Genomic DNA, 26,272 nt, shown 5'->3' with positions numbered 1-26,272 from the left:
AGCCTTGTGGCATGAAAGAAGGATGTGAAGTGGAAGAAGAGAGGGAACTCGTAAAAACACCTTTCAGAGAGCTCTCGTCTACTTCATGCCAGGCCCATGCTCCTTTTCTAAACCTGTTAATCAGCCTGTTTTTTAACGTATTTCTGTCAGTCTTCCAGAAAACCAGTAGATCTAAGTTCAGACATAGATTGGGTGAGAGGTCCTACGTATAACAGAGGAGCTGAAAGAGGCCTATGGAAGCACCTTCCTTCTGACTCACCTAAAAAGAGAAACCGACAGAATTCTTGTTAATTTCATGCTACTTCCCAAATGTCCCCCCTCAGCTAAGTGCTGGCAATCCTGACAGCAAATAGTTGCAAACTGAGAAGCATCTTACAAATTCACACAATGTCACTTGGAGTAGTAGATAACTGGTACCTCCCATCCAAAGTTAAAAAAAAAGCAATAGGAAGTATGGGCCAAACAAAAGTTTTTGTCAGCAGAAGCAATGAGAAACCTGTAATTTGGCTCGGAATCAGACACACAGCTGGTAGCCATGCTCACTTCTCTGATTAAAATCAACCTTGCATGCAGAACACATTAGCTCTATTGTTTTAAAACAGGTTTGCTGGCCTTTCAAAAGACCAGTGTGTGTGTGTGTGTGTGTAAAAAAAAAAATCTGTTGCTCTTCCAGAAGAACACTAGCCTGTGTTGGTGCGTCATGAAGCACTGGTCAAACTTGAAGCATACTAAAGCAAAGGAAAGCTAGATAGTTCTCAACCTCCGACCACATCACCCAGAACATAGAAGATGAGGCAATGCAGAATGCTTGTCTGGTAACATTTGTGTCAAGAGAAAAAGAAAAATATTACTTTAAAATCAGAACAGCTAAATATGAATGTTAGCTATCTCCACAGTTGACTAAGATAAACATCTTTGTGCTGAAATCAGAAACATAAGGACGAGTCTTCTCTTGTATGCCCCAAAGTAGACTTTTTAGAAATATTTCTAGACCTTATCAAAGTCAGTTCTTCCTAAGCTGATGCTCTACAAATATTTTGACTCTCATCATCCCCCTCTCTATGTGGTGATAGCTGAGTGGGAAATGATGGAAGTTGTCCAATACATCTGGGGAGAGTTTGAAAAGCCATGTTATAGGGCTTGTAAATGTAGACCACAAATTCACTGGTATTATGAGGAAAGTGATTTAGAGCTGTACAGACTGGAAATGAAGAGTCAACAGTTATTGCAAATACGGAAGTGCTGATGCAGTGTTCTCACAAATTTAGAACACCTATATATAGAAAAGAGCTATTTTTAAAAGGTTATTAACTCTTTTCCTATTCCACTGAAGACAGCCATTTTCTAGAAGCAGGGAAATTCTTTTCATTACTTATACTTTGGGCCTACTCACACTTGCAAAGGACAAAATAAAAGTTGTAATAGTATATTAATTTTTTTTTAATCTAGTCCCTTTGCTTTGTTGATTTTTGCAAAATGGCTCTAATATTATCAGAATGGAGTAGACACCACTTTCACAGGTTAACCTCTATGCTTTTTTAATGCCTTCACAACCCATTCTTCTCAGGTAGAATCTACCAAGGAAAAGATTCTATAGGTGCCCACTCCTAGAGAGCGCCAGCAAGTGGGGACCTATGAGGGGCATTTTCAATGGCAGCCCCTGACTTTTGCTTACCCCCTGAGCTCAAACTAGTCCTCACCCTATTAGGAAACAGGTTGAAGACATCATCTTCTGCAGGCATTTGGGAGCTGGCTTTTAATGGAAGATAGCGGTAAATATTTTAACATTTTTTTAAATCCCATTTATATCCCGCCCTTCTCCGAAGACTCAGGGCAGCTTACAAGCTTAGCAGTAGCCTTCATTCTATGTATATGCCTGCTTATTAGGGCTTTCGGGGGCCCCAAGCGGCATTATTACAAAGTCAGCTTAATTGCCCCCAACAATCTGGGTCCTGATTTTACCTACCTCGGAAGGATGGAAGGCTGAGTCAACCTTGAGCCTGGTGGGATTCGAACCTGCACTAATTGCAGGTAGCTGGTGTTACTTGAGGCATTAGCCCACTGCTCCACCAAGGCTCTTTTAAATGTCAGCCCTTCAAGACAGTCCAGATAGGAAGCCAATGCCATTAGTACTAACTCCATCTTTATTGTCAAAAATCTTGCAAGCATGAAAGCACATTTCTCTCCCCTCACCTTTAGACTCGAAAAAACTAAGGAGAGTCTCTTCTGAGACACTTACATCCCCATTTCTTCTGTGGGCTGGGATGTCTCTTATCTGACCTGTCCCCGGCTTCAGTTCTTCCTTCTCCTGTCTTTCGAGGATATTCCCCCAGACCAGGGGTAGGCAACCTCGGCTCTTTTATGACTCATGGACTTCAACTCCCAGAATTCCTGAGTCAGCTATGCTATGCTGACTCAGGAATTCTGGGAGTTGAAGTCCATGAGTCATAAAAGAGCCGAGGTTGCCTACCCCTGCCCCAGACCATTACATCAATCTATATTAAATGTATGGATGTTCTCAATGTAATTGGTTATAAGCTGCACATAATCATTCAAATATGCAGCTTATTGTGATTGATCCATCTTTTTGTTGCCATCTAGAGTGAGTCTCTTCTGCTTCACACGTTTCCCGTAATACTATGAAATTAGAAAGGGCAAAATGGGTAAGGATATTGTACAAAAATCAAGACAGGAAAGTTACACTCTGAGTCTACTTAAGTATCTAACTTATGTTCTAAATGAAAATGGGTAAGATCCAATTTTGAGCTTAATATGAAGTGAATTTGCTTGTGTTCTTCCTTTCACGTACTAACAGGCATTAGGACTCCAGTCAGCATTACCCAATGGCATTTCTTGCCCAAAGTTTAAGAACGATTGCATTTAACGAAGAAGGACGTTATTTTAAGATGGAAACTTCACAATGAACAAGGATCAAGGGTACAGGACTGCTATTTAGGACTGGAGATGAAGAATCCGATGAGGAATCAAGGAAGAAATAAAAGGATCATGGTCATCATATCCAGGGAATCATGTTGAGATTACACAGAAAAGTGAGCCAAGTGGGTGGAATAAACACACACACACACCACAGAGTTACAGGCAGCACAAAGGGAAATAAGAACAGAATTATATATTTACCCACATCCAAACCAAGGTTACTCTTCCTCCCTCTGCCAGGAAAAAAAATTAATGGTTTGGAATGATGAAACATATCCACTTCAGACTTTTAATACTTTCAGTTGATTACAAAAGGGAAAAGCAGTCCAGCAGGGACATGGACTATTACATCCTCACATTTCCTGCCCTATTATTTTACACGAGAACCTTTCTTCCATCTTATTTTCTTGCAAAATCCAGAGTGCCACAAAATGAGTGAACCCAGACGCAATCAAAGCTGAAAACAAGCTTCCTGGAAGTGCATTCACATATTGGTAAGCCTTGGGTTACGACGGCAAACAAATGGGAACACGATCGTCATCACTTAGGAACGCAGTCTCAAAGTCTAAGATGTGCTGTACTCCCCCAAGATATGCAGGTCATTAAGTGGGAAGGGACAGAAGACCCAGGTAAACAGCAAGAGAGTTCTGCAGGGGGGTGGGGGAAGCTATGGGATGGCCTGGTACAGCTGGCAAAGGCTGTGCATGGGTTGGGCAGGACCGCGGGGGATTGGTGCAGGTGGGAGAAAAGGTGGGAGTGACTTACCTGAGTAACATCTCACTTTCCGTGCCGGCGTTCCCACTTACTTTGTGGAAAGCCAGCAGGGAAGGTTGCAAATGGCGATAATATGACTGCAGTTCCCTAACTGCAAATGAGACACCTAAGCCCCCAAGATTGCAATCACATGACTGTGGGGATGCTGCAATATCTGGAACTTCCAAGGATTGGTTGTACATTCATTTTTTTCCAATGCCATCATAACTTTGAACAGTTGCTCAATGAATTGAAATAAGCCAAGGACTACCTGTACAATATTTTGGTCAGGTATACAATGGGTGTTTCCGAGACAGAATATTGGGCTGGAGGGTGGAAATCTACAATCATTTGCAGCACTTCAAAGGATTCATTAATCATCCTAATCCAACTCTCCGATTTTGAGAAATCTATCTCCTATCCATATCCTTTCATTATCTATTTAGAAGGAAGTTCCACTGCTTCCATGGGTATTTCAAGTAAGCAACGTATGGTAGAAATCACCAGCTCTGGAAGTTTGCAGGCACTTTTTAGTATCTAAAAAGATACTCCAGGCCAGGGGTGTCAAACTCAATTTCATTGAGGGCCGCATCAGCATTGCGGTTGCCCTCAGGGGGCTGGGTGGGCGTGGCTACAGTGCGTATGGCCTACTGGGTGGGCGTGGCCAGCTCTACATCATTCGCATCAAGGGTGCCTATGGGGGCCTGGGCAGGAGTGGGACAGATCTGAGGGTCTCTGGCAGGAGGAGGGTCTCAGGGCCAGGGCCAAGGCAGTGGGGGCCATTCCCTCACTGTTTCCAGGATGGCTTCGCGGGCCACATGAAACCACTCTGCGGGCCGGATCCGGCCCCCGGGCCTTGTGTTTGACATGTCTGCTCCAGGCAATCACAAAATCAGTTCAGCAACACAAGAATAAATGATATATTGGTTTTGGCAAGGGAAGCCCCACCCCCCACCCAATTCCAATGATTAGAGAAAGTATCTCCATGCTCTAAATGGAAGGAATCTCCCCTTTATAAAAAGGTCCTTGAGGGAGAAATTCTCCATCCTCTGCAACCTCTTTTCACCATTGTTATTGGGTGTTTCCCCCCCCAAAGCAAATGAAATAAAATAATGCTCCATTCAGTACAAGGTACTATAGTTACAAACACCATGCTGGTGTCAGCCTTTGAGGTAAACCAAGTGTGGGGGAAAATCAGTTTTTAGATCAATGGAATGAGTTAAATCAAGTTGATAAATAGAGATATAATGATTTTGGTTTTGAACCACAGCCTGTTATCTTTATTCAAACAATTCTCATTGATTTGTCCTCAAAGTACCAATGGGAGATTTTTTTTCCCCTTTTATTTATTTATTTATTTATTTATTTATTTAGTTATATTTATATACCGCCCTATTCCCTGAGGACTCAGGGCGGTTTACAGGAAATTACAGGAAATTTGGTTATCTGGCTTTCCCAAACTGCCTCATCTTGATCTACGGGAGATGCTATCCTCTGGTTTCATTGCTTTATACCTCTCTCTTCTTGTTTTATTGCTTTGTTCCTCCTCTTTGCTTTCTTGAAGGTAAACAGGCACAGGAAGTAAACTGCAATCCATTAACTACGAATATGCATGATTATCTTAACTGTTGGTTATGCATTAATTTCTCCCTTCTTTCTGAGATCTATAAATATGTGGGTCCCTTTGCCGGCTGGCATCTTTCTCAATATTCTTTAGAGGGAATCCCACCAAAACATACTGTTTAATAAACACTGCAGTGACCTTTTGTATTTGCTTTGGTTCCTGTGTCGAAATCCACATAGGTCAAGATTTAGATGCCATAAAATTACTGAAACGTTACTTTGCTGTTACAGGATATTATAATAGAATCTTGATATCCTAACAGTTTCCCTCTCTTTCCCTCTTATACTAAAAACAGTCAAGGTGGGACAACTTGGAATTCTTTCCGCAACCCCCCCCCCCTTTTTCAAAGCTAAGATGTTACCTAGCCTGGCAACGAAATGTTCAGAAACCAACCCATAAGCTCGGAGGACGAACTTTCACTTAAAAATGTTTTCAAGTTGCTAAATCTCATGGCACTTTGATTTTCCTACTGAATATTCTACAAGAATTTTGGTGAAAACATCAATGTGTTACAAGGCTTTGAGTGAGATTTCGGAATCTCACAATGTATTGGCCACTTATTGTTACACACATTTTTTTATATTGGCATGCATAGCATGGGTTACCTGCAACAACTCAGCAGAAGTTGAGAGTAAGTACTGTGATTTGAAAAGCAAAGATAGAAATGAGGCTGACTCTGCAGAGTGAGTTTTTAAGGCATGTCTACATGTACTACAAATTATGTTAGGATTTCTGAAAAAACAGAACAGAAAAACTAGGACTAAATGTACGATTCAGAGAAACTGAGGCAATAATTAAAACGAGGACAAAATATTTGGTCCGTGACTGATGGATTTGATAAAGTTTACATATGATATATCAGGTTCAGATAAAAATCTACATCAAGTAAGACAACTTGATACTCTTATTTTGGACTATAGATCCATTGATCATGCTGGCTGAGGCAGATGGGACAGGAAATCTGAAACTTATAGAAAGCATCAGGTGCCTGGCCCTCCCTAGCTTGCCTGAAGCAGGAAGATGACTTGGCACTTCACCACTAAGTGACAGTTTTATTCACACAGCCAATGCATTTTCTTGTGTTTAAAAACATCCTGAGCAATTACAATTGATCAAAAACAAAACAAAAACTCCAAATCCATGATTACTGAAATGAGGTTCTACTTTACGGAAAGTATGCATTTGGACCTTAGAAGAATTTATGAAAATCACCAGCAAATCAGTGTCATGTTCACTTTCATCCTAACTGTACTGATTAAGAAAGTTCTGTTAAACTGAGTGCTGATGAAGCTTGTTTCTAGCACTCACTGGCCACCTGTCTGGAGGAAATTCTGAAGCAAAATAGAAAGGAAAAATCCTTTTCATTTCATTCAGTAATTCATTCATTTCACCTAACTTTTCAGCATTTGGGATTCTAAAGCTGTTTCTGAATATGGCCATCCTGTGTAGTTCCTGGTTGAGCTACCAATCCTCCATTATTATTTTTTTAATTTTTTAACTTATTGTAATTGGGTTTTTAATCAGAGTTATAGGGGTTTTAGATTTTAATTAAGGAAAATTTAATCTATTTTAATTGCTATTAATTTTTGTATTGTAATGTTGTTTTAATTGCCTTGTGAACCGCCCTGGGTCCTACAGGAGAAGGGCGGTATATAAGTTTAATAAATATAATATAATATATAATATAATTTGTCTACTAATATTTGTTTAAAAGCAAGCCAGTTGAACTTCAAGAAGGTTCTTTGTGAAAATATTATTTGTTATACCAGTATTTTGTTTTACTTTTAATCCCTGGGATACTGTTGAGATTTTCATCTACCCCACACCAAGGACCAATATCCACCATTCTTAAGAAACTCTCACTGGGTGAAAAAGTATAAAAAATATACAACGAATGATTTATTATAAGAGAGTAGAAATAAAAGTCAGATAAAGTCTTTTAGGATTAAGAGCATGCAAAACTGAGATTAAGAGACTGGAAAAAAAATCCTGAAAGTTAAGTGACCTACAAATTAAAACAATACATCTCAACTGTTACACTAATGCTCAAAACCCCGTCCTTTCAACCTAGATACCTTTCATCCCACGGGCAGCAAAATTCTGTCATTCGATTATCCCAAATCAGTCCAGTTCCTAAGGGAGCAGCACATTCTGAAGTAAGATCCTATTTAAGAAAAAACAACATGAAAGTGGCATGCAGGAAAAACTTTCTAATCCTAACCCTCCCCAATAGGGACATACCTTATTACTCTCTCCCTCTCATTCTTGCTCACAGGAACAAAATTACCGTAGATATGATATAATCTCCTCTATTACTCTTCCTAACCTGATGCTCTCCAAATATGTTGGACTAAATGCTAGATGACTGCAATAGTTTAAGAGTTTACACATTCTGGTAGAGAGACGTTCCTTGAGGATGGGCATCCACACGAGTCTGAAAGCTCAGAAGAGTAAACTTTGGTCCCAGGGATTGACCCAGATTGGATCTTGCAACACTATCCTGAAACGTGTATATTTGCCTTCGTTCGCAATAGTTTAAATTAAATATTCAGGGAGAAGAGTACGTGCAAAATGACAATATATGTATATAAGAGGATAAATTATTATTATGGATGGTTGCACAGTCGGCCAGATGTTTAGACTGGATTTGGCATTTTTATCCACCTATTGAGACATGAGATAGGCAGATGTTATTGCTTCATGGGGTTAAAGGTATCATTGCAGGATGAAGCTATTCCAAGTAAACCTGCCTTTGCAATTGACTGATGTTGATTTTGTCAATGGCCAAGGTGTTCAAGTGGTGCTGCAGGAGTTTTGGAATTGCACGCAAGCTACCTATTATTATTGGTACTATTTTTGCTTTCTATTGCCATCCTAGTTCTTATTTCTTTTTTTGCAGGTCTTTATATTGTGTGATTTTTCTCCAGTTCTTATAAATTAATGTAATTAAGTAATGTTAATCAATAGTATTATTGTAGTTTGTCATGGTCTGCCAGATGTTTAGACTGGAGTTTGCATTTTTATCTGGGATAGGGAGATGTTCTTGTTTGATGGCGTTAAAGGTATCCTCACAGGCTGTAAGCTGTTCCAAGTAAAGCTGCATTTTGCAATTGACTAATAGTGATTTTATCAATGACCATGGTGTTTAATATTATGGTTCATCATATTATTTACATTTATAAAACTGCCAATGACAGAATCTCAAGATAGATTTATCAGCAGACTTGAGGACAGCTCAAAGAAAGCATTCATATGAGAGTTTCTTAAAATGAATTACTTTCCTTATTCCATTTTAGTGTATGGGTGCTTGCGTTAGGCATTATATATACCACTAACTAGTTTAACACCACTGTTAAATTATTTTAAGAAAATATATTATGAGTAAATTGAGAGAATTGAGTAAATGAATACAGACTGTCAGTTGAGAAGGACCAGAAAATTTAGGTAAAAAGGTAAAGGTTCCCCCGCACATGCGTGCTAGTCGTTTCCGACTCTAGGGGCCGGTGCTCATCTCCGTTTCATAGCCGAAGAGCCAGCGCTTGTCCAAGGACGTCTCCGTGGTCATGTGGCCGGCATGACTAGACGCCAAAGGCGCACGGAACGCTGTTACCTTCCCACCGTAGTGGTCCCTATTTTTCTACTTGCATTTTTACGTGCTTTCGAACTGCTAGGTGGGCAGAAGCTGGGACGAGTAACAGGCGCTCACTCTGCTACGCGGCACTCGGGATTTGACCCGCCAGACTGCCGACCTTCCGATCGACAAGTTCAGCGTCCTAACCCACTGAGCCACCGCGTACCAGAAAATTTAGGTGAGGGAAAAGCAAATCAGCAGAAAAGCAGAAAACTGGCTGGGATCCTAAAGAAGAATCCCTCTCATTGCTAAAGGACCATAAAAAGAAAACACATCTACACATCATCAGGAGCAAAATCATGTGGCTTCCTCTAATGTTTATAGTAACAAAAACACATCTTTTTTTCAGGATCAGGAATAGTCTTAGGTTCTTTTAAGTTCTGGCCATTCATCTTGACAAAATTTAAGTGGTATTTTCATCTCTCTCAGCAACACAGTTACAAAAGACCCTGAACTATTTAAAGGTGCCACTCATGATAACCTTATTTCTACCATCACTGCAAGACTTGCATCTTCCAGTTCTCTCCCAAGAGTGAATGAAGAATCCATAGCTGCTTTTTCAGCCCAGAGCTTGGGAATTGAAGGGAACTACCTACCAATCGCTGCAGGTCCAAAAGTAGATCTTCAGCATCTTTGTTCATCTTTTTTGCCCGTCCTTTCCGCTTGGCCTCTGGAAGCCCCCCCTTCTTGTTAGCCTTTTTCTAGGGAAACCAAGAGGACATTATTTTGATACCCCTCCCTGCAACAGAAGTAGCCAGGCTCTCTTCTCTCCCATGGGACAGAAAGGGCAACTGCCTTGCTCAGCTAACCATAATCCAGGTGAACTATTGACTCCCACAGTCTCCCATCACAACAACAGGTTTACTTTACCAATGGAGCTTGAATGTCCAAAGCAGGCACAGATATGGGATCCAATACTGAGGCATTTCCCAAATCAGAAGCCATTGAGATACTGCCTCCTTCAATCCTATGAAAGAAAACCAAACACACATTAGAGAAAGTTCCATAACTTTCAAGAACATTCAATTCTGAAGTCACCCTATATCTAAATAATATCTTGTTCTCTGAAATAATCACCAAGAAAGCAGTTGCTTAAGAGAAAATCTTAGTTGTCACTGAGTGATTTCTCTTGACCTATACAACCCTTATCGGTATCTAGTTATCTCCATGGTTGGAGTTTCCAGTTGACATTTCTAAGAAATAATGTCATCAAGGATGTAGTTTCTTGCTTCCAGTAAGAAAGAGCTGCTAAAACTAAACAATGCTGCTTTTCACTAGCAACGCTTGTTCTCAGGAACAGCCTTGCAATGGGAATTAAATGAGTCCTCTCCTTAATTTCATTTCAAAAAAATGAAAACAAACAAAAAACTGACTCATTTGCAGAGTATTTACAACTTAAGCCTAACTGTTTATATGTGGCTTAACATGGCAGTGTACACTTTTCCAATCATATCTATTTTTGTTGTTTTATTTGATTTTAGGTATTTATAGTATAGATTCACTGGAGATATTTCTGATAGTTTCTGTATGTGTCATATAAAGTTTCAAGAGTTTTGTTTGATTTAATGGGATATAAATGTATTAAATTAATAATGGGGGATTCACTCTTTGTGCTAAGCCATAACACAATTCATTCATTTTAAGCTTAGCATACTGGATGACTGCAGCCACTGTGGTTTATAAACCATTGTCTACGGCTTATTGTTATCTGTGCAAAACAGCTGCTGTGATGTATTCAATAATAAATAAAATTATGATCAGTGAACCCAACAATACACAACTCCTCTCCTAAGTGTAGGATTATCAGTTAAAATGCAAACTGCCCCAAATCCATACCTGTGGAAACAAATAGGACAATACATTGTTTTATAAATCTCAAAGTAAACAAAATTAGAGCTACAGTTTACCTTTTACGCAAATGGAACAACAGCAGAAAGGGGTTCAGATCTGATTAAAATAACAGGGACAGAAATTGTCCTATTTCTACCCAAACATCCGCCTATGATCAGAACCAAACAATGGGTCTTTCTCCCATTGGCATCAGCTGAACATCTGTTCTTTCTCTGAAACATTTTCCTCACTGACAGCATTGCTATTTTGCATCGGAGCCATCAGCTTCGTTTTTGACAGAATCTTTCTCCAACCATCAGCAATTCCACAGGCTTACCTGAGGGTCAAGCTGGTTGATCTTAGTGGGATTTACTTCGGAACAAACCTGGGAACACTGCCAGGTGCAGATCTGAGGTGTGTCTCTTTGCACGCGCGCACACACACACACACCCCTCTGCTCACAACACCTTCTTTGACCCTTCTGATCACCGGATCTTGTTAGCAGAAGACAGGACAAAGAATGAACGCCTTCCCTCTAGTGATGCTGCATCCATACGGTGATGCTGCATTTCAACCGGACACACACCCACCCTCGCCTGTCCGCGTTGCCAAGGTGACTACCCTCTCATTCACCCACCCACCCACCCTGCAACTAGAAGAGCCACTTCCCCACCCTTGAAGGGTCCAGTCCAGATGAAGTGACGGCGGCTCAGGACGCGGTTCCCCGCTGCCCCTCTGCTACGGGCTGGGGGCGACCTGCTCAAGACGAGCTAGCCGGAGCCAAAGGCAACCAGGATCTTGAGTGAAGGCAGCAATATCGGATCGTCAGCCCAAAAAAAGGGGAGGTTTGAAGGATGGCAGGGCTGGAAGGGGGCGGGATCTCCTTTGCACGCCCCGAACGGCCGGCCAGAGCGCCTCTCCACCTCACCTGGCGCTAAGGCCACGCCCTTCCTACGTCCTGAGCCCGGTCGGTCTCTCTCTCTCTCTCTCTCTCTCTCTCTCTCTCCCAGGGCGCCGCCTGATGCTGTCACCTCGCGGCGCCGCTCCCCCTCCGCGAGGGAAACCATTCGCCGCCCTCGGCAGAAACTGGGCGAGACCATCCCGTTCGGGGGTGGGTCGAACCAACTGGCGCGAACAATTGGGCGGGGCCGTTTAGAGAGCGGTTGGTCGGTGAAGATCGCAGGAGGGGCTTGGGCGAGTCCACTTGCCTTTCGGGGCAGGGGTGGAGAACGGGTTGAGGAGGGGGTGGCGTAGAGGCTTCTGCATCGGCGTCCCTTTTCTTTGTTGTTCTCCATGTGCAGGGGTAGGCAACCTCGGCTCTTTTATGACTCGTGGACTTCAACTCCCAGAATTCCTGAGCCAGCTATGCTGGCTCAGGAATTCTGGGAGTTGAAGTCCACGAGTCATAAAAGAGCCGAGGTTGCCTACCCCTGTCCATGTGTGTCGCTCTTCCTCCACTCCGGCTCTATTATGATTTAGGCCGCAGGGGGTCCTCAAACTTTGATTTAGGCCGCAGGGGGTCCTCAAACTTGGCCCTTTTATGACTTGTGGACTTCAACTCCCAGAATTCCTCAGCGAGGATGTCTGGCTGAGGAATTCTGGGAGTTGAAGTCCACAAGTCATAAAAGGGCCAAGTTTGAAGACCCCTGATTTAGGGTTTAATTGAGAAGCCGTGCCATATTTGTAACAGCCTTCAAGATGGTTCAGTCTGGCTGCCTAATTTTGGGCCGTGGACACACGCTTTGGATGCTCTGAACATGTGCTCAGGTTGTGACTTTAGAAACTGCCCTAGGAAGTTGTTGAATAGGAAAGTTGTGACTGGAGGTGGAATGCGATCATTGAGCATCCCTTTGCTGCAGGGCGAGCTATTAAGTATAAACAGGCAACCAACGCCATACTCGGTCGCACTGAAGATTTTACCTAGTTGAGTACCAAGGACTCTGCAGTTCAACTCTGAGCTACAGATACTCTCTTATATGTTTCCTATACTGTAATTATCCACCCTTTCCACTCAGCTAGACTGAGGCTTCAATGATTAGACACTCCCATTCACCTCCCTTGATTATTTGCCCAATAAAACATAAAACATTAAAATAATTTAGCCCAATTCCTGTTTACATTACTTTTATTATAGTATAAGTGTTAATAGACAAAAAACCCAGATGAATTAGACAAGAACCAATGAAACATGGGCTGTATAGATGGGTTGGTTTGTACAGAGCCCCAAGACTTCTGGAACATTGGCTGAGCCTCTCCTGCCAGCTTACAACATTGGGGTATTCTTCTAACTTAAATTAGTATTAGAAGTTATGAAATTGTACTGTTAGAAGGTAAAACTTCCATGACGCCTTCTAGCCAGATCACACACCAATCTTGGCCATGCGTGGCCCCAGGAAATCCCAGGCCACAAAACAAAAAAAATGATTTGAGCCTTTTGGTCAAGTTTGACACTTGGATGAAACTAATAAGAATTTGGCAGACATCTCAAAACCATTAAAAATCCCATTCAGACACACAGAATCAATTCGTATTGGTTGCAGCATAATAATTTATTGAAGCCTTTATGCAGGAATCTGGTCAATTAATGATCAGCACTAAAATGGTGCTACATAAAGGTCAACAGAATTCATGGGGTTTGTGTGTGTGTGAACTTGGATCTCTTGTGGCAATCCAAGGACTATAAACATGACATTTTTAACACTGCTCCCCAGCTCTGCCTGTTCTTCTCCTACATCCCTTCTGGATATGGACACCCTTTACACACAAAGAGGATAAAGTTGACTAAAGGTTGCAAATCCATTCAGATAAATACCAGCTATCACACCTATTAATAAACAAAAGATCTCTTCTCTCTCTTCCTTTTGACTGCCACCTCCAACCACAATGTTAATTAAGCAGGAAAGCAGTTGATATAGTAAATGAGTGGAAAAAACCCACAACTTCAGCAGCATACCTAACCAACAAAACACCTGTTTTGGGGCATCCAGCTAATTGCAGTTCCCAATAATTCCTAGAAGGCAGGTTGTACCCCTGGGAGGAGCAAAAGGATTTGCTTTTCCTATAAACGTAAGCACCTCAAATCTGTGATTCTGTAGCATATAGAGCTGTACTGCACTTTATGCTGTCAATACCTGCAAGCAAACAAGCAAGCTCAGAGAGTACCAAGGCAGATATCAGCCTCTGCTTCAGGTAACTTGCCCTGTGTGTTCTGTGGAGGACCTGGCTTAGATTCAAACCCAGAATTTTGCTTCTAACATTAGAAAGTTATATCTTTGTTCAAGGAAAGGAGAGCCCATGTCATTCCTTTTTCTCACCTTCATAGTATCCGCAAATGGTGCAGAAGTGAAATACTTTACTCCTTGAGAATAATATGCTGGCATTTGGAAAAGTGTTGATGTGAATAAACACAGACAAGCTAATACAGATTGCTATGGCCTGTTCTGGAAGGAGGAGAGGTGACAAGATTGGACCTAGGTTGTGACAGCTGATTCTGAGCAGGTCTCACAAGTTTTAAAAATAAGGTAGAGCTGTGAATTGGGCGTAGGCTGAGAGAACAGGTGAGAAGGCCAAATTGCAGTGAAGAATGGCGAAGTCAGTTTATCTTCTCATCTTCCATAAAATTAGAACTGGAGTTTGATATATATCATAGAATCATACAATTGGAAGAGGATGAGCATTGGATAAACACTATGTTATTGAAATAAAACAGTGTGGGATGTAAATTTTTTAGCAATATTTTAATGGAAAAAGTCAAGATGGCAGCTACAATCAAAGCCCTGCCCCAGTTTAATGTACATAGGTTATGTCCTTTTCCACACAGGTCATGCACAAACATTTCTTTTAAAAAAGCAAGGCTTTCATTTTGCAGCTGCTATCTCATCTTTTTTTCCCCATACCATCAATTTTCCACTGATGCTGCTGGAGTTAGAAGGAACATTAGAATGCTGCCGTCAGTAGTATAAGAAAAAAGCATGATGATAATAATAAATATCTTCTGTTCTGAAGGCTTAAAATTATGCCCCCAAAACCTCTCCTCAAAAGACTTGCTCCCAGCCCCAGATCATCTAGATTGCTGACTTCTACACCTGTTTTTTTCATTTTCTTTCATTCCTTCTCAGAACTTGACAGGCCATTTAAGATGTATCCAACTACTAGATGCAACAGAACAATTCCTTCCCCTAATATGTATATTTCTATTGATGCAGCATAAAATTTGCAAGCCATAACATACCAGTGACTCTTATCCAGTTGTAATTAGCTATAGTTCCAGAATCCAAGATACAATTAGTATCTTGTATCTATAAATGGCAGTTTTTCCCTTAACTGAAGACCTTTCATGTATATTTTTATTATAATTTTCAGCTAACCGATTATGATTATTTTTTCTACCTTCTAAAACAGTGAATGAGGCTGGGGAAAAAATTCCTGAGAATACTGAGGATAGCCAAGAAAATAAACAAATGGGTCACTGAAGAAATTAAGCCAGAATTCTTACTCGAGATACAAATGACCAGGCTCAAATGGTCAAATAATTAGGGACAAATTATTTGGACAAATTATAGAAAGACCTTGTGAAGGGTCAGATGAAAGAATGTGGAGATAGGACCCAGGTGTGATTGTGATGGACATGGAAGTGAGGGAGATAAATTCTGAGGAGAAACATTTATTCTTAAACTTTTCTTTAACAGTTTTTTTTCCTTTCTGATCACTGAGGGTTTTGCAGCACAAGCTTGCTAACAATTGAGCAATGTTAGGGGGCTGTGGGGGGTGGGTGGGCTGCAAGGGGGGACCCCACCCTCCCCGCAGGGACAGTGAAGCGAGACAGTTTCACAAGTTTAACCATTTAGCCAGGATGTTGAGCTTCATTTACAAGAAATGTTAAAACTACATAGCTGGCACAGGAAACTAGAAGCTTTGCAAGATTCCCGTGACCTAAGGTGGGCCAAAGGTGGTGTGACATTTAGCTATTTTGCATAGCAAGCAAGAAAGGTTTAGGGGGCTGCAATCCAGGTAACCAATCAATATTATATGTTATGCATGTATTATGGGGGGGAGGGAAAAGGGTTGTGTTGGGAGGGCAGAGAGGTGTATGAAAATCACCTTTGATGATAAAAACTGTCATAAATAGGTGCCATTTTCAAAATACCTAAATGTTAATCATGACTGGGGGATGCTGTGATGGCCATAAGTGAGAAGACTGGTAATAGTTATTTTTCCAGCAGCCTCATAACTTTGAATAGTCACTAAGCAGGGCAGTTGTTATTGAGGTCTACCTGTATTTGTCATTCCAATCACTCCCAACTGGATATTAGAGTTGGGCAAGACATACCACTTATATATTAATTACACATTATCTGTTTCAAACTGCCTTCTGAGGGCTTATGAAGGCAAAATAAAGCTCAGAATGAATTCTTCCAGTGCTTTGCAAATAGGAGCATTGTTACAATGACAGCCCATAGCTTGCACAGATAAAGTGGGGAACAAAGGCCAGGTTATTTAACAATGTTACAATAATGTTAACCTGGAGCACTCACTTGAGCAAGAAAGCAAGAGAATGAATAATAGATGGATGGATGGATGGATGGATGGATGGATGGAGTGATAGTTTCTCCAAAGGGAAAAGCAAGAATCAAATAGACATAGTGATTTAGCAGGGGTAGATATTAAAAAAGCAGGTAATGTCTCTGATCTGTTAGAATATCTGGAATGTCTTTTACTGTTGGTCATGGTCTTAGGCATAAGCCTTGCTTTAGCTGCTGATGGCATTACCTGAAACATGGCCCTCTGCTAGGATGATGATAACTGCAGCCAATATATCAACAATGCATGTCTTTGCATACAGTACTGTATGAATTTTGCTGATCACTTTGTCAACCAGCTAGTCAGGGGTAGGCAACCTCGGCTCTTTTATGACTCATGGACTTCAACTCCTATGCTGACTCAGGGTTTCTGGGAGTTGAAGTCCATGAGTCGTAAAAGAGCTGAGGTTGCCTACCCCTAGTGCTTGAGATGACAGGAAAAAAAATATATGACAATGATGAATGGGAAAAATGCAAAAAATCTAAGTATTCAGGGCTGCCTTTGGCAGTATATCATTTTCATCATCATTATTATTATCTTCATTATCATTTTCTAATTATTGCTATTTTTCATAATATTATTATTAATGCTCTTTCTTCTGAAGGAACCCAGAATGGCTATATAAAATGAAAACTAAAAACAATGTTAAGTAAAGTATTCTTAAAAGAGTTTCAAAAGCCGACATTAAAACAAAATTCATTTAAGAACCACCAGTACACAGTTCTGATATGGACGCCAAATAAGCAAGGCACAAGAAATGGACCGAATTATGATTAGCACGTGAGATCATGGATTTGCGCTTTAAAATGTTTTGGCTTCTCCAGCTAATCAACTTTTAGATCTGCCTTTGTAAGGCAGTGTAACACTTTTGCTGGATGGGTGAATGAAGCTTATGTATGGGTGGGAGGGAGGAGGGGAATGCCTGCCCAGCTACATCCTCCTCTGCCTTTTGCAATCCTGGAAGCTGTGTTCCCAGTAGCTCTGCCAGCCCTTTATCCCAAAAGGAGAGGATTGCGTGGGGAACAAGCAATGATCTCACGGTGACTTGATGGGCAAGATAAAATCCCCACAGCCTCCTTTGATGGCTCTATTGAAGCACATGGGAAAAGGAGAAGCAGCGATGTTGAGTGATAAAGACTCTTCACCACCCATGCTTCAAGAGAGTCTAGGGCTGACTTTGGAGGGATTCTCCTAGATTTTAGTTATAAATTAAGGAAATCATCTCACAATTGACACAAGATGAGAATCAACCGTCAAGTAAAGTTGCTGGATTTCCACCTCCGCAGTCCACTAAAAATGGCGCTTTCTTGAGGAAGTAAAGTAGAAGGAGATGGCCCAACTATTCTTGCAAGCCAACTCTGCCCCAGCTAAGTGACAGCTCCCTAGCTGTCAAAAAAAAATTAGGCAGGATGGATGATTGTTACTTGGATAGAAGGAATTGCAAGGATATAAGCTAGACTAGGAAATTAGGGGGGGGGGGGAAATCCCTGAAGAAGTCTCTCAAACATCTCAAGTAGCAAATAAAATCAGAAACAATCCAAGGAGCAAGTCTGTCTGAGCACAGATTAATAAGCAATATTAAGAAAAGAGTAACAACAAGGTTATTTTCTAAGCTATTAACTTGGGCATTCTGGTAAGTACTTTTTTATTTGAGAGAACTTTATGTAGTATAAGCAAATCAAAGCAGTTAGATTCTTGTTATTTCCCCCCCACTTTTTAAGACATATGGAGAGAGGCCTCCCATACAAGCCCTAACCAGGTAGAACCCTGCTTAGCTTTTGCGAATTCACATGAGGTCAGATTCTGCTATAGAGTTGAACTTTTTACTAATTGTGCCCACAGTGTACCATAGTGTAAAAACTAAAGTATCCTTTAAATCAGGCTTGACCCTGGCAACTTCATGCACAAATCCACATACTGAAAAATTCAGTCCCTGAACACCTCCCAGATTTCATTCCTAGTCTCAAGGTCATTTAGTTAAGGGGGAAATTAAATTACTTTTGTGTTGAGAATTTACATTCAGTCCCACAGTGGGTCTGTGAAATACAGGTAGTCCTTAACTGCTCGACCTTACAATGGCACTGGAAAAAGTGACTTATGGCCATTTTTCACACTTACGACAATTGTAGCATCTCCATGGTCATGTGATCAAAATTCAGATTCTTGACAACGGATTCATATTTATGATGGTTGCAGTGTCTTGGGTCATATGATTACCTTTTGCGACCTTCTGACAAGCAAAGTCAATGGGGAAACCAGATTCATTTAACAACTATGTTACTAACTTAACACTGTAGTAATTCACTTAACAACTGTGGCAAAAAAGGTCATAAAATGGGACAAAACTCACTTAACTGTCTTGCTTAGCAACAGAAAATGGGGCTCACTTATGGTCGTAAGTCAAAGACTACATGTATAACAGAGGGTGGGGGAAGAAGATGCAGGAGAAATCAGTATTCTGATGCACGTTAGTAACTTCAGTGTGGATCACACTTCCAAGTATGATTGTATTCAATAGCACTGAACTTTGAACTGTGTCTCCCTCTGAATTAAAGGAAAACCTGAGTCCTGGGGGATTCCATGGGGAAGGATACCTGGATTTGATCCTTGCTCCAATAGCTGTATTTGCTGGATTCATTGCTGGGTTTCTTATCTTTTATTTTAGACCTACCATATGCCAACTGAGATCCATCAAGCACAGTCTGGAGAGTATTTCTCTGCATTTGCTCTCTGTGCTTAGTGCTCAGGAAAGATCATTCACCTTAAGAGCCATAGGCTGAGTGACTAAGCAGCATGGCATGTTTTCCCACCTACTCAAATCAATTTATCTTGCTAATAACACTATCACCTACCACAAATCAGGGTGTGTCAACTAGCATTTCAACCATCTCACATAAAACTTGCCCAAGGAGATTGTCATGTGCTCATTTTTCTGCTATGAGAATATCATGGGATAGCATTCCTTTTGCATCAAAGAGAAGACAGAAAAAGAAAAAAGTACTTCCCATTTCCCTATGAGTTTTCATTCAAAACATACATTTAATGGTACAAATAATTTTCAAAGACACTTAAGCAAAAACTGTCATTCTTTGGGGGAACTTGCTTCATGCCGTGCTGAAGTTGCCTCTGCAGAAAACGCATTTCAACCTTGTCCGTCTGTTGCTAATATACTGTAGAAGGGGAAAGTTCATAGAAATATATAAACCTAGCAAATATGTAAGCCCGGCAAAAAGATTGGAGTGAAAAAAGGCAGATCCTGTAAGTATCTCAGCCAGAACATGATATGTCCTCTCTTTTCCTCTACTCATTGCAATGCTTCAGAGGTGAGAATACAGTAAAAATAACTCATAAAGGGAAGAATATAATGAGATTGGGCAGATATGTTTGTGAATAGGCTGGTATGATAAGAAAAGGATGATAGAAGAAGAAGAAGAAAGAAGAAAGAAAGAAAGGAAAGAGAAAGAGAAAGAAAAGGAAAGAAAAGGAGGGATGGAAAGAAAGAAAGAAAGAGAAAGAAAGAAGAAAGAAAGAAAGAAAGAAAGAAAGAAAGAAAGAAAGAAAGAAAGAAAGAAAGAAAGAAAGAAAGAAAAAAGAATCTATGGGAGAATTTGAGGGGATCACATAGTTGCCAGCTAACTGTTGGGAATTAGGATTCTTACAAATAATCCTGTCTTAGTAAACTTTGGTCTGGTTTATCTAAGTGAGTTTTCTATTCACAAAAAAGCACACACTTTCCCCATTGGTAGGAAATGGGCTAGAAAGAGAATAAGAAGTATTATTAAGATTAGTTATGTTTAAACTGTTAAGAAATGTTTCCTTCTTCATAGATTCAAAACATATTATTGAAGGGCCTTTTAAAAAAAGGTCACAAAAAGATCACCAGTCCATTTCTTGGTTCAGAACTATTGCTGGATAAGCAGTTTTAAAGTGGAGCCCTATTTCAAACCAGGAAGGGACAAAACGCACTGCTGATGCACAAAATGTGTATTTGAGAAGGGAGTCCTTGGAACTAAAATTGCGAGGACAACTAGGATTTAACCTTTGGGAGAATGTTCCTTCAAAACGGTCTTCCTACAATGACCAAGATTTGTCACATATGGAAAGTATCACAGAGCTGGTGGTGGAGAAATTCTTGGGAGAGATCTATAGCCACGCAGTCAGGGTAAAACATCCACTCACACCCACAGTGCTCTCACAAATGACATGTGTCAAGGAATATTTAGTTGTAACGAGAAGCAGGTACAGATTGTTTCTAGGGTCAGAAATACTCATCTGGGTTACAATGCATGTCTTGCAGCGTGGATAGGATACGAAATAGTCATGGAGCTAGTTATTTACAGATGGGGGTAGCAAGTTGGATTATTAGAGCATTATTACCTTACTTCAGTCTGCATTCTAATTGGCATAAACAGTTGATGAGGGGGTATAATAAAATGGCAAAACTTTGAGGACTTTCTGGATGAAGGAACAAACAGATCAACTTTCACACGTAAAGGTATTGATCCTGGGAACCAGAATGTGAGCCTAACCTTTTCCCTCACTGTTTTTTTTGTATAACCAGCAGTTACTTTCTCCCCAGGGGAAGCTTTCCACATTTCATGCTGGCCCTTCAAAAAGATCCCTTCACAGAACAGTTTTGCCCCTTTATCACCAGCTCCTCCCTCATTTCTATGAATTACCCACAGCGACTTTCTGTCTGCTCTGATAATCTGGGGGGGAAATCTCAGTTCTCACCCACAGGGGCCATTTTCAAGGGGCCCAAAGTGATAATAGAGCTGTGCCAAAAGGCTATCCTTGTTTAGGAGTCTCTTCTCCCTACGTAGGTTCTCAAAGTCTCCCTGCATAAAAGTGTGTGTGTGCGTGCACGGGCTACAAGGCTGTTTACCCCAGAGCAGAGACCACCCCTGGGGAACCATGTGGGGCTGGGGAAGCCTGTGGAGAAAAACTTGCTGGAGATGCTAGAAAATGAGGATTGGCTCCAAAGGGGAGCAGGTGTCCTGGTAGCATCATGGGGTTGAGAGGATAGAGGGCAGCAGCTTCTTCCCCCAAGAAGGAAGAGGGCATCATCTCCAAGGGTGTGTTTGCAGGCATTGTGGCTTCCCCAGAATTCCCTTTGCGCTTTTTGGATTTGGCGGAGGAGACCTTGCGGTTCCGTGTTTGGATCCCGTCTTTGCGCATTGCCAAGGGGCGATTCACCTGCAAGAGAAATGATGAAGGTGAGATTAGGATCTCAGAGGATATTTCTTCTGGGGATACTATTGAGAGGTATTACATCATTGTAATATATTTAAAATAATACAATTACATTATGATAGGATGTTATTCTGTCGGCATAAATTCAAGGGCATGCCTCTTGTCTGCTAAATGGTTCATGGTGTGAGCGAAACAGTGTGGACCTACATGACATATAAGAACAATAAGCACCCAGATCTTTTCCCCGAGCTATTCAAAGATGGCTTATACATATTAAGTGCCACTAAACATGTGGGAACGTCCCCAGTATATTCCTGGAAGCAACCAACTCCCACTCACTCCCTTTTTCATGTACATATACACTCCTCCACTCTTTTCCTAGTGTCTTACATTGTGGAGTTTGTAATAGAGGCCACAGGCATTGCATACAGGTTCTCCATTCATGTTGCGGCGCCAAAGAGTTGTGGTAGTTGTTTGGCAATTACTGCACTGGGTTCCAGCTCGCTTGCTGACAATCTGCATCATGGAACAAGGAAGAGAAATAGGTACATTATTAAGTTTGGAAATGATACCCAGGGCCCATTGGGTTACCTTAGAGCAACATGTCTTAAAGTGTGGCCCCAAGACTCTCTCAGGGGTCCATGAAATCAAAATTATTTGCTAGATATTAAAGATATTTGAAAGAAAATTAAATAATTTTAAATAATGTCACTTCTCTCTTATTATTTTTAATTTTGTTTTAAATATAGGATTTTTCATGAAAATGTATTTATTTATTTATTTATATTTGACACTTCTCAACCACCCATCTCCCTCAGAGAATTTATGTTAACGTCTAATGGGTTTAATTATTATGTTTTAATATTTTGCCTCTGAAATGAGCAATTGTTATAAATATTGAAAGAATCATATGTACATTTTCTTTTTTTTTCTTTTGATGGCTCTCTCTGACTTCAATTTTTTTCACCCTACTCCAAAGTTTAAAACAGTAAAATCTAAAAGCTTGAAATATGTTTGATATCAAAACTATTGCCAGGGGGAATCTAGTCAGTTGCATAGGTACCCAACAAATCAAAACAGCTGAGATGTAATGGGTGGTCAGATCCTCTCCCCTCCCCAATTTTAATTACAGTCTCAGTTGCTGTAATTAATAGCACAGTCTGAATTCTGTTAATAAAGAGATACAGTAAGCTTAAACAGGGAATTAGCCATAAACAATGGCAATATGTATATTTTCGACTGACCTCGAGCCAGACATCCTAGAATGTGAAGTGAAGTGGGCCTTAGAAAAGCTGAGCAACAACAAAGCTAGTGGAGGTGACAGTATTCCAGCTGAGCTATTCAAAATCTTAAAAGACGATGCAGTAAAAGTGCTACACTCAATTTGCCAGCAAATTTGGAAAACTCAACAGTGGCCACAGGATTGGAAAAGATCAGTTTACATTCCAATTCCAAAGAAAGGCAGTGCCAAAGAATGTTCAAACTATCGCACCATTGCACTCATTTCTCATGCTAGTAAAGTTATGCTTAAAATTCTACAAGCTAGACTCCAGCAGTATGTGGATCGAGAACTACCAGAAGTACAGGCAGGATTTCGAAGAGGCAGAGGAACTAGAGATCAAATTGCTAACATACGCTGGATCATGGAGAAAGCTAGAGAGTTCCAGAAAAACATCTACTTCTGCTTCATTGACTATGCTAAAGCCTTTGATTGTGTGGATCACAACAAACTGTGGCAAGTCCTTAAAGAGATGGGCATACCAGACCATCTTATTTGTCTCTTGAGAAACCTATATGCAGGCCAAGAAGCAACAGTGAGAACTGGACACGGAACCACTGATTGGTTCAAAATTGGGAAAGGAGTCCGGCAAGGCTGTATACTGTCGGCTTGCCTATTTAACTTATATGCAGAGCACATCATGAGAAAGGCAGGGATAGATGAATCAAAAGTTGGAATTAAGATTGCCGGAAGAAACATCAACAACCTAAGATATGCAGATGATACCACTCTAATGGCAGAAAGTGAAGAGGAACTAAAGAGCCTCTTGTTGCGAGTGAAGAAGGAGAGTGCAAAACTTGGGTTGAAACTTAACATTAAGAAAACCAAGATCATGGCATCTGGCCCTCTCAATTCCTGGCAAATAGATGGGGAAGAAATGGAGGTAGTGACAGATTTTATTTTCCTGGGCTCCATGATCACTGCAGATGGGGACTGTAGCCAAGAAATTAAAAGACGCTTGCTCCTTGGGAGGAAAGCCATGGCAAATCTAGACAGCACACTAAAAAGCAGAGACATCACCCTGTCAACAAAAGTGTGTATAGTCAAGGCTATGGTCTTCCCAGTTGCAATGTATGGCAGTGAAAGCTGGACCATAAGAAAGACTGAGCGCCAAAGAATTGAAGCCTTTGAACTATGGTGCTGGAGAAGACTCCTGCGAGTCCCTTGGACTGCAAGGCGATCAAACCGGTCAGTCCTAGAGGAGATCAACCCTGACTGCTCTTTAGAAGGCCAGATCCTGAAGCTAAAACTCAAATACTTTGGCCACCTAATGAGAAGGAAGGACTCACTGGAGAAGAGCCTAATGCTGGGAAAGATTGAGGGCAATAGAAGAAGGGGACGACAGAGAATGAGGTGGCTGGATGGAGTCACTGAAGCAGTAGGCGTGAGCTTAAATGGACTCCAGAAGATGGTAGAGGACAGGAAGGCCTGGAGGAACATTGTCCATAGGGTCACGATGGGTCGGACACGACTTCGCAACTAACAACAACAACAATATTTTCGAATTGTAAGCCACCCAGAATCCTTGATTGAGATGGGTGACTATAGAACTGAATAAATAAATAAATATCTTTGCACATGTCTGTGAAATCAAGCGACTGGCCACTCTATTGTCTAGCCGCTAGATGACACTGAACTTTATTGTATCTGCTGAGGTCAGAAGTTTCCTGTTCCTGTTCTGTTCCTTTGTAATAGAGATAATAAAGTTCTTGTCTCACTTCCTGATTTATTTGTCCCCAAACTATCCATGACTTGCTGTTAGAAGTCAGGTTTTTAAACCCACAGATTCCTAACGAGATGAGAAAAGTGACAAGGTCCTTTGTGCTAAAAGTCTTAATTTCTAATAATACAGCAGGGCAATAAGAATTGGGTGGGAGGGAAGCTCTCTTAAGCCTAGGTACGATCTCAAGGAGAAGCTAATGGTACAATTAGGTTCGCTCATTTACATATATGTTATTGAGAAGAAAGCCAGCAATGTCTATAATGCCTTTCCCCTTCCAAAGAAAGGCATAAGTCTAACTTTGTGATTGTTCTCAGCAAGGCTGATATAAAGTATATCCCCAAGAATAGTCATTGAGATTTTGTTCAGTTGATTTGAAAAAACAAAACAAAACATGGCAGATCATGGAGACTACAGAACACCCTTTCAACACTGAACTCAGAATATTTAATTTTTTTTAAAAAAATTAAATACCTACATAGATTTCTACTGGTTGAAGCCAAAGTCCAAGTAGGCCACATGGTGGTTCTTTAATACATACATGAACTTCACAGTAGAATCTGGGAAAGTATATTTCTCAACTAGTACTTGAAAACCCAATTCTGTACTCGTTGTCAAAGATCTTCCAGATCCAATTCATAAGCTGGTTATTATTAACTATAAAGCCTCTGCAATGTGGTATCAGAGGACTTTAGCTATCACCTGTCCACCTTGTAAGAGCATCAAGAGAGGGTTTGCTCAAGGTCCCATCCTGATGAAAGGTGAAAGGGACATGTGACAGACAGTAGCCACACCTTTCCTATGGTTCCCAGCACACGAGCACACCGCCTTGTAAAAGGGGGACGCTTCATTTTGAGACCAGAAGACTCTCCTTTTCAAGCAGACATTTATTCTGAGCTGAGGATGGCTGGGCAACCATTTTTAGCTTGGTCTGAGGGTGCCAGGTTTTGCTGCAACCATCTACTGTATTTAAAAAAGCATCCTTTTTTAAAAAAAAATGACACTGTTTAAATAAGCAGAGAGTTGCAATGTTGAGATGGAATTCTTAAGACGATGTCCAGAATCCACTTGCTGGAGAGTGAATGTTGACTTACCAGGCGTTTCTTGGGTCGAATGAGGGGCCGGTTCTGGCCATTCATCTTGTGGTAGAGCCCACAAGCATTGCAAAGATAGTGGCCAGTGCCATCCCTTCTCCACAGTGGGGTGGCTGTAGCTCCACAGTTCACACACTCACGTGCCTCTGCGGAAAGAGGTGGAAGCAGACATTCAAGGAGAAGTTAACATGATAGTTCAAGTGGGAGGATACGATATGATTTTTCGTTTCTAGGAAAGATTGTCATTCTTGTTGAAACAAGAATATTGTGTTGGAGGACAGTTTGGGAGAGGGCAATAAACTGGTAGGACCAATTTTATAGAATTTTGCTTAAGATTCTGCTTTCGATATACAAGGCTTCAACAACTCAGGACCAGAAAAGCTGTAGAGACCTATTCTATCATGAGAGCTTTCATTCCTGCTGCATTTGACAGACATCAACTTCCATTTAGCTGCAGATGGACCTCCTCTGGAGTGGCATTTGCTCTTAAGATTGTGATATTCATGAAGCACCTCTACTATAGTAGAACAAGAAAGGTCTGGCCTCATGGGATTCCAGGTGGGAGAAATCACATCCAAAAGATTGGAGTGCACAAGGTTATGAAGGTAGCAACTTTCTGCAAATCTGTAGT

General features: G+C 41.0%; 2 protein-coding genes across 6 annotated transcripts in view; both read right to left on the bottom strand.

Moving 5' to 3' along the window:
* The window catches only part of HDAC6 (histone deacetylase 6), a 42,680-nt gene extending 30,970 nt beyond the window's left edge, over positions 1-11,710 (bottom strand). The window contains exons 1-5 of one of the 3 annotated variants that reach the window (XM_083356211.1): positions 11,516-11,710; positions 11,449-11,485; positions 9,816-9,912; positions 9,542-9,646; positions 7,390-7,478 (exon numbers count right to left, since the gene is read on the bottom strand). In XM_083356211.1, the coding sequence (XP_083212337.1) occupies positions 7,390-7,478; positions 9,542-9,646; positions 9,816-9,890 (269 nt within the window). In that variant the 5' untranslated portion in view covers positions 9,891-9,912; positions 11,449-11,485; positions 11,516-11,710. Of the gene's footprint in view, positions 1-7,389; positions 7,479-9,541; positions 9,647-9,815; positions 9,913-11,112; positions 11,393-11,448 lie in introns of those variants that run through there. The other 2 variants (XM_083356210.1, XM_083356209.1) reach the window with 2 other exon arrangements.
* A 7,660-nt stretch (positions 11,711-19,370) lies between these two features.
* The window catches only part of GATA1 (GATA binding protein 1), a 31,825-nt gene continuing 24,923 nt past the window's right edge, over positions 19,371-26,272 (bottom strand). For all 3 annotated transcript variants that reach the window (XM_083352791.1, XM_083352789.1, XM_083352790.1), the window contains exons 4-6: positions 25,642-25,787; positions 21,939-22,064; positions 19,371-21,551 (exon numbers count right to left, since the gene is read on the bottom strand). In XM_083352791.1, the coding sequence (XP_083208917.1) occupies positions 21,237-21,551; positions 21,939-22,064; positions 25,642-25,787 (587 nt within the window). In that variant the 3' untranslated portion in view covers positions 19,371-21,236. The remainder of the gene's footprint in view (positions 21,552-21,938; positions 22,065-25,641; positions 25,788-26,272) is intronic.

The sequence above is a fragment of the Vipera ursinii genome, assembly GCF_947247035.1.
Source record: "Vipera ursinii genome assembly, chromosome: 2".
In the NCBI taxonomy this organism is placed as follows: Eukaryota; Metazoa; Chordata; class Lepidosauria; order Squamata; family Viperidae; genus Vipera; species Vipera ursinii.
Note: the sequence above shows the minus strand (reverse complement) of the source record. Positions and strands in the feature narration are given on the sequence as shown.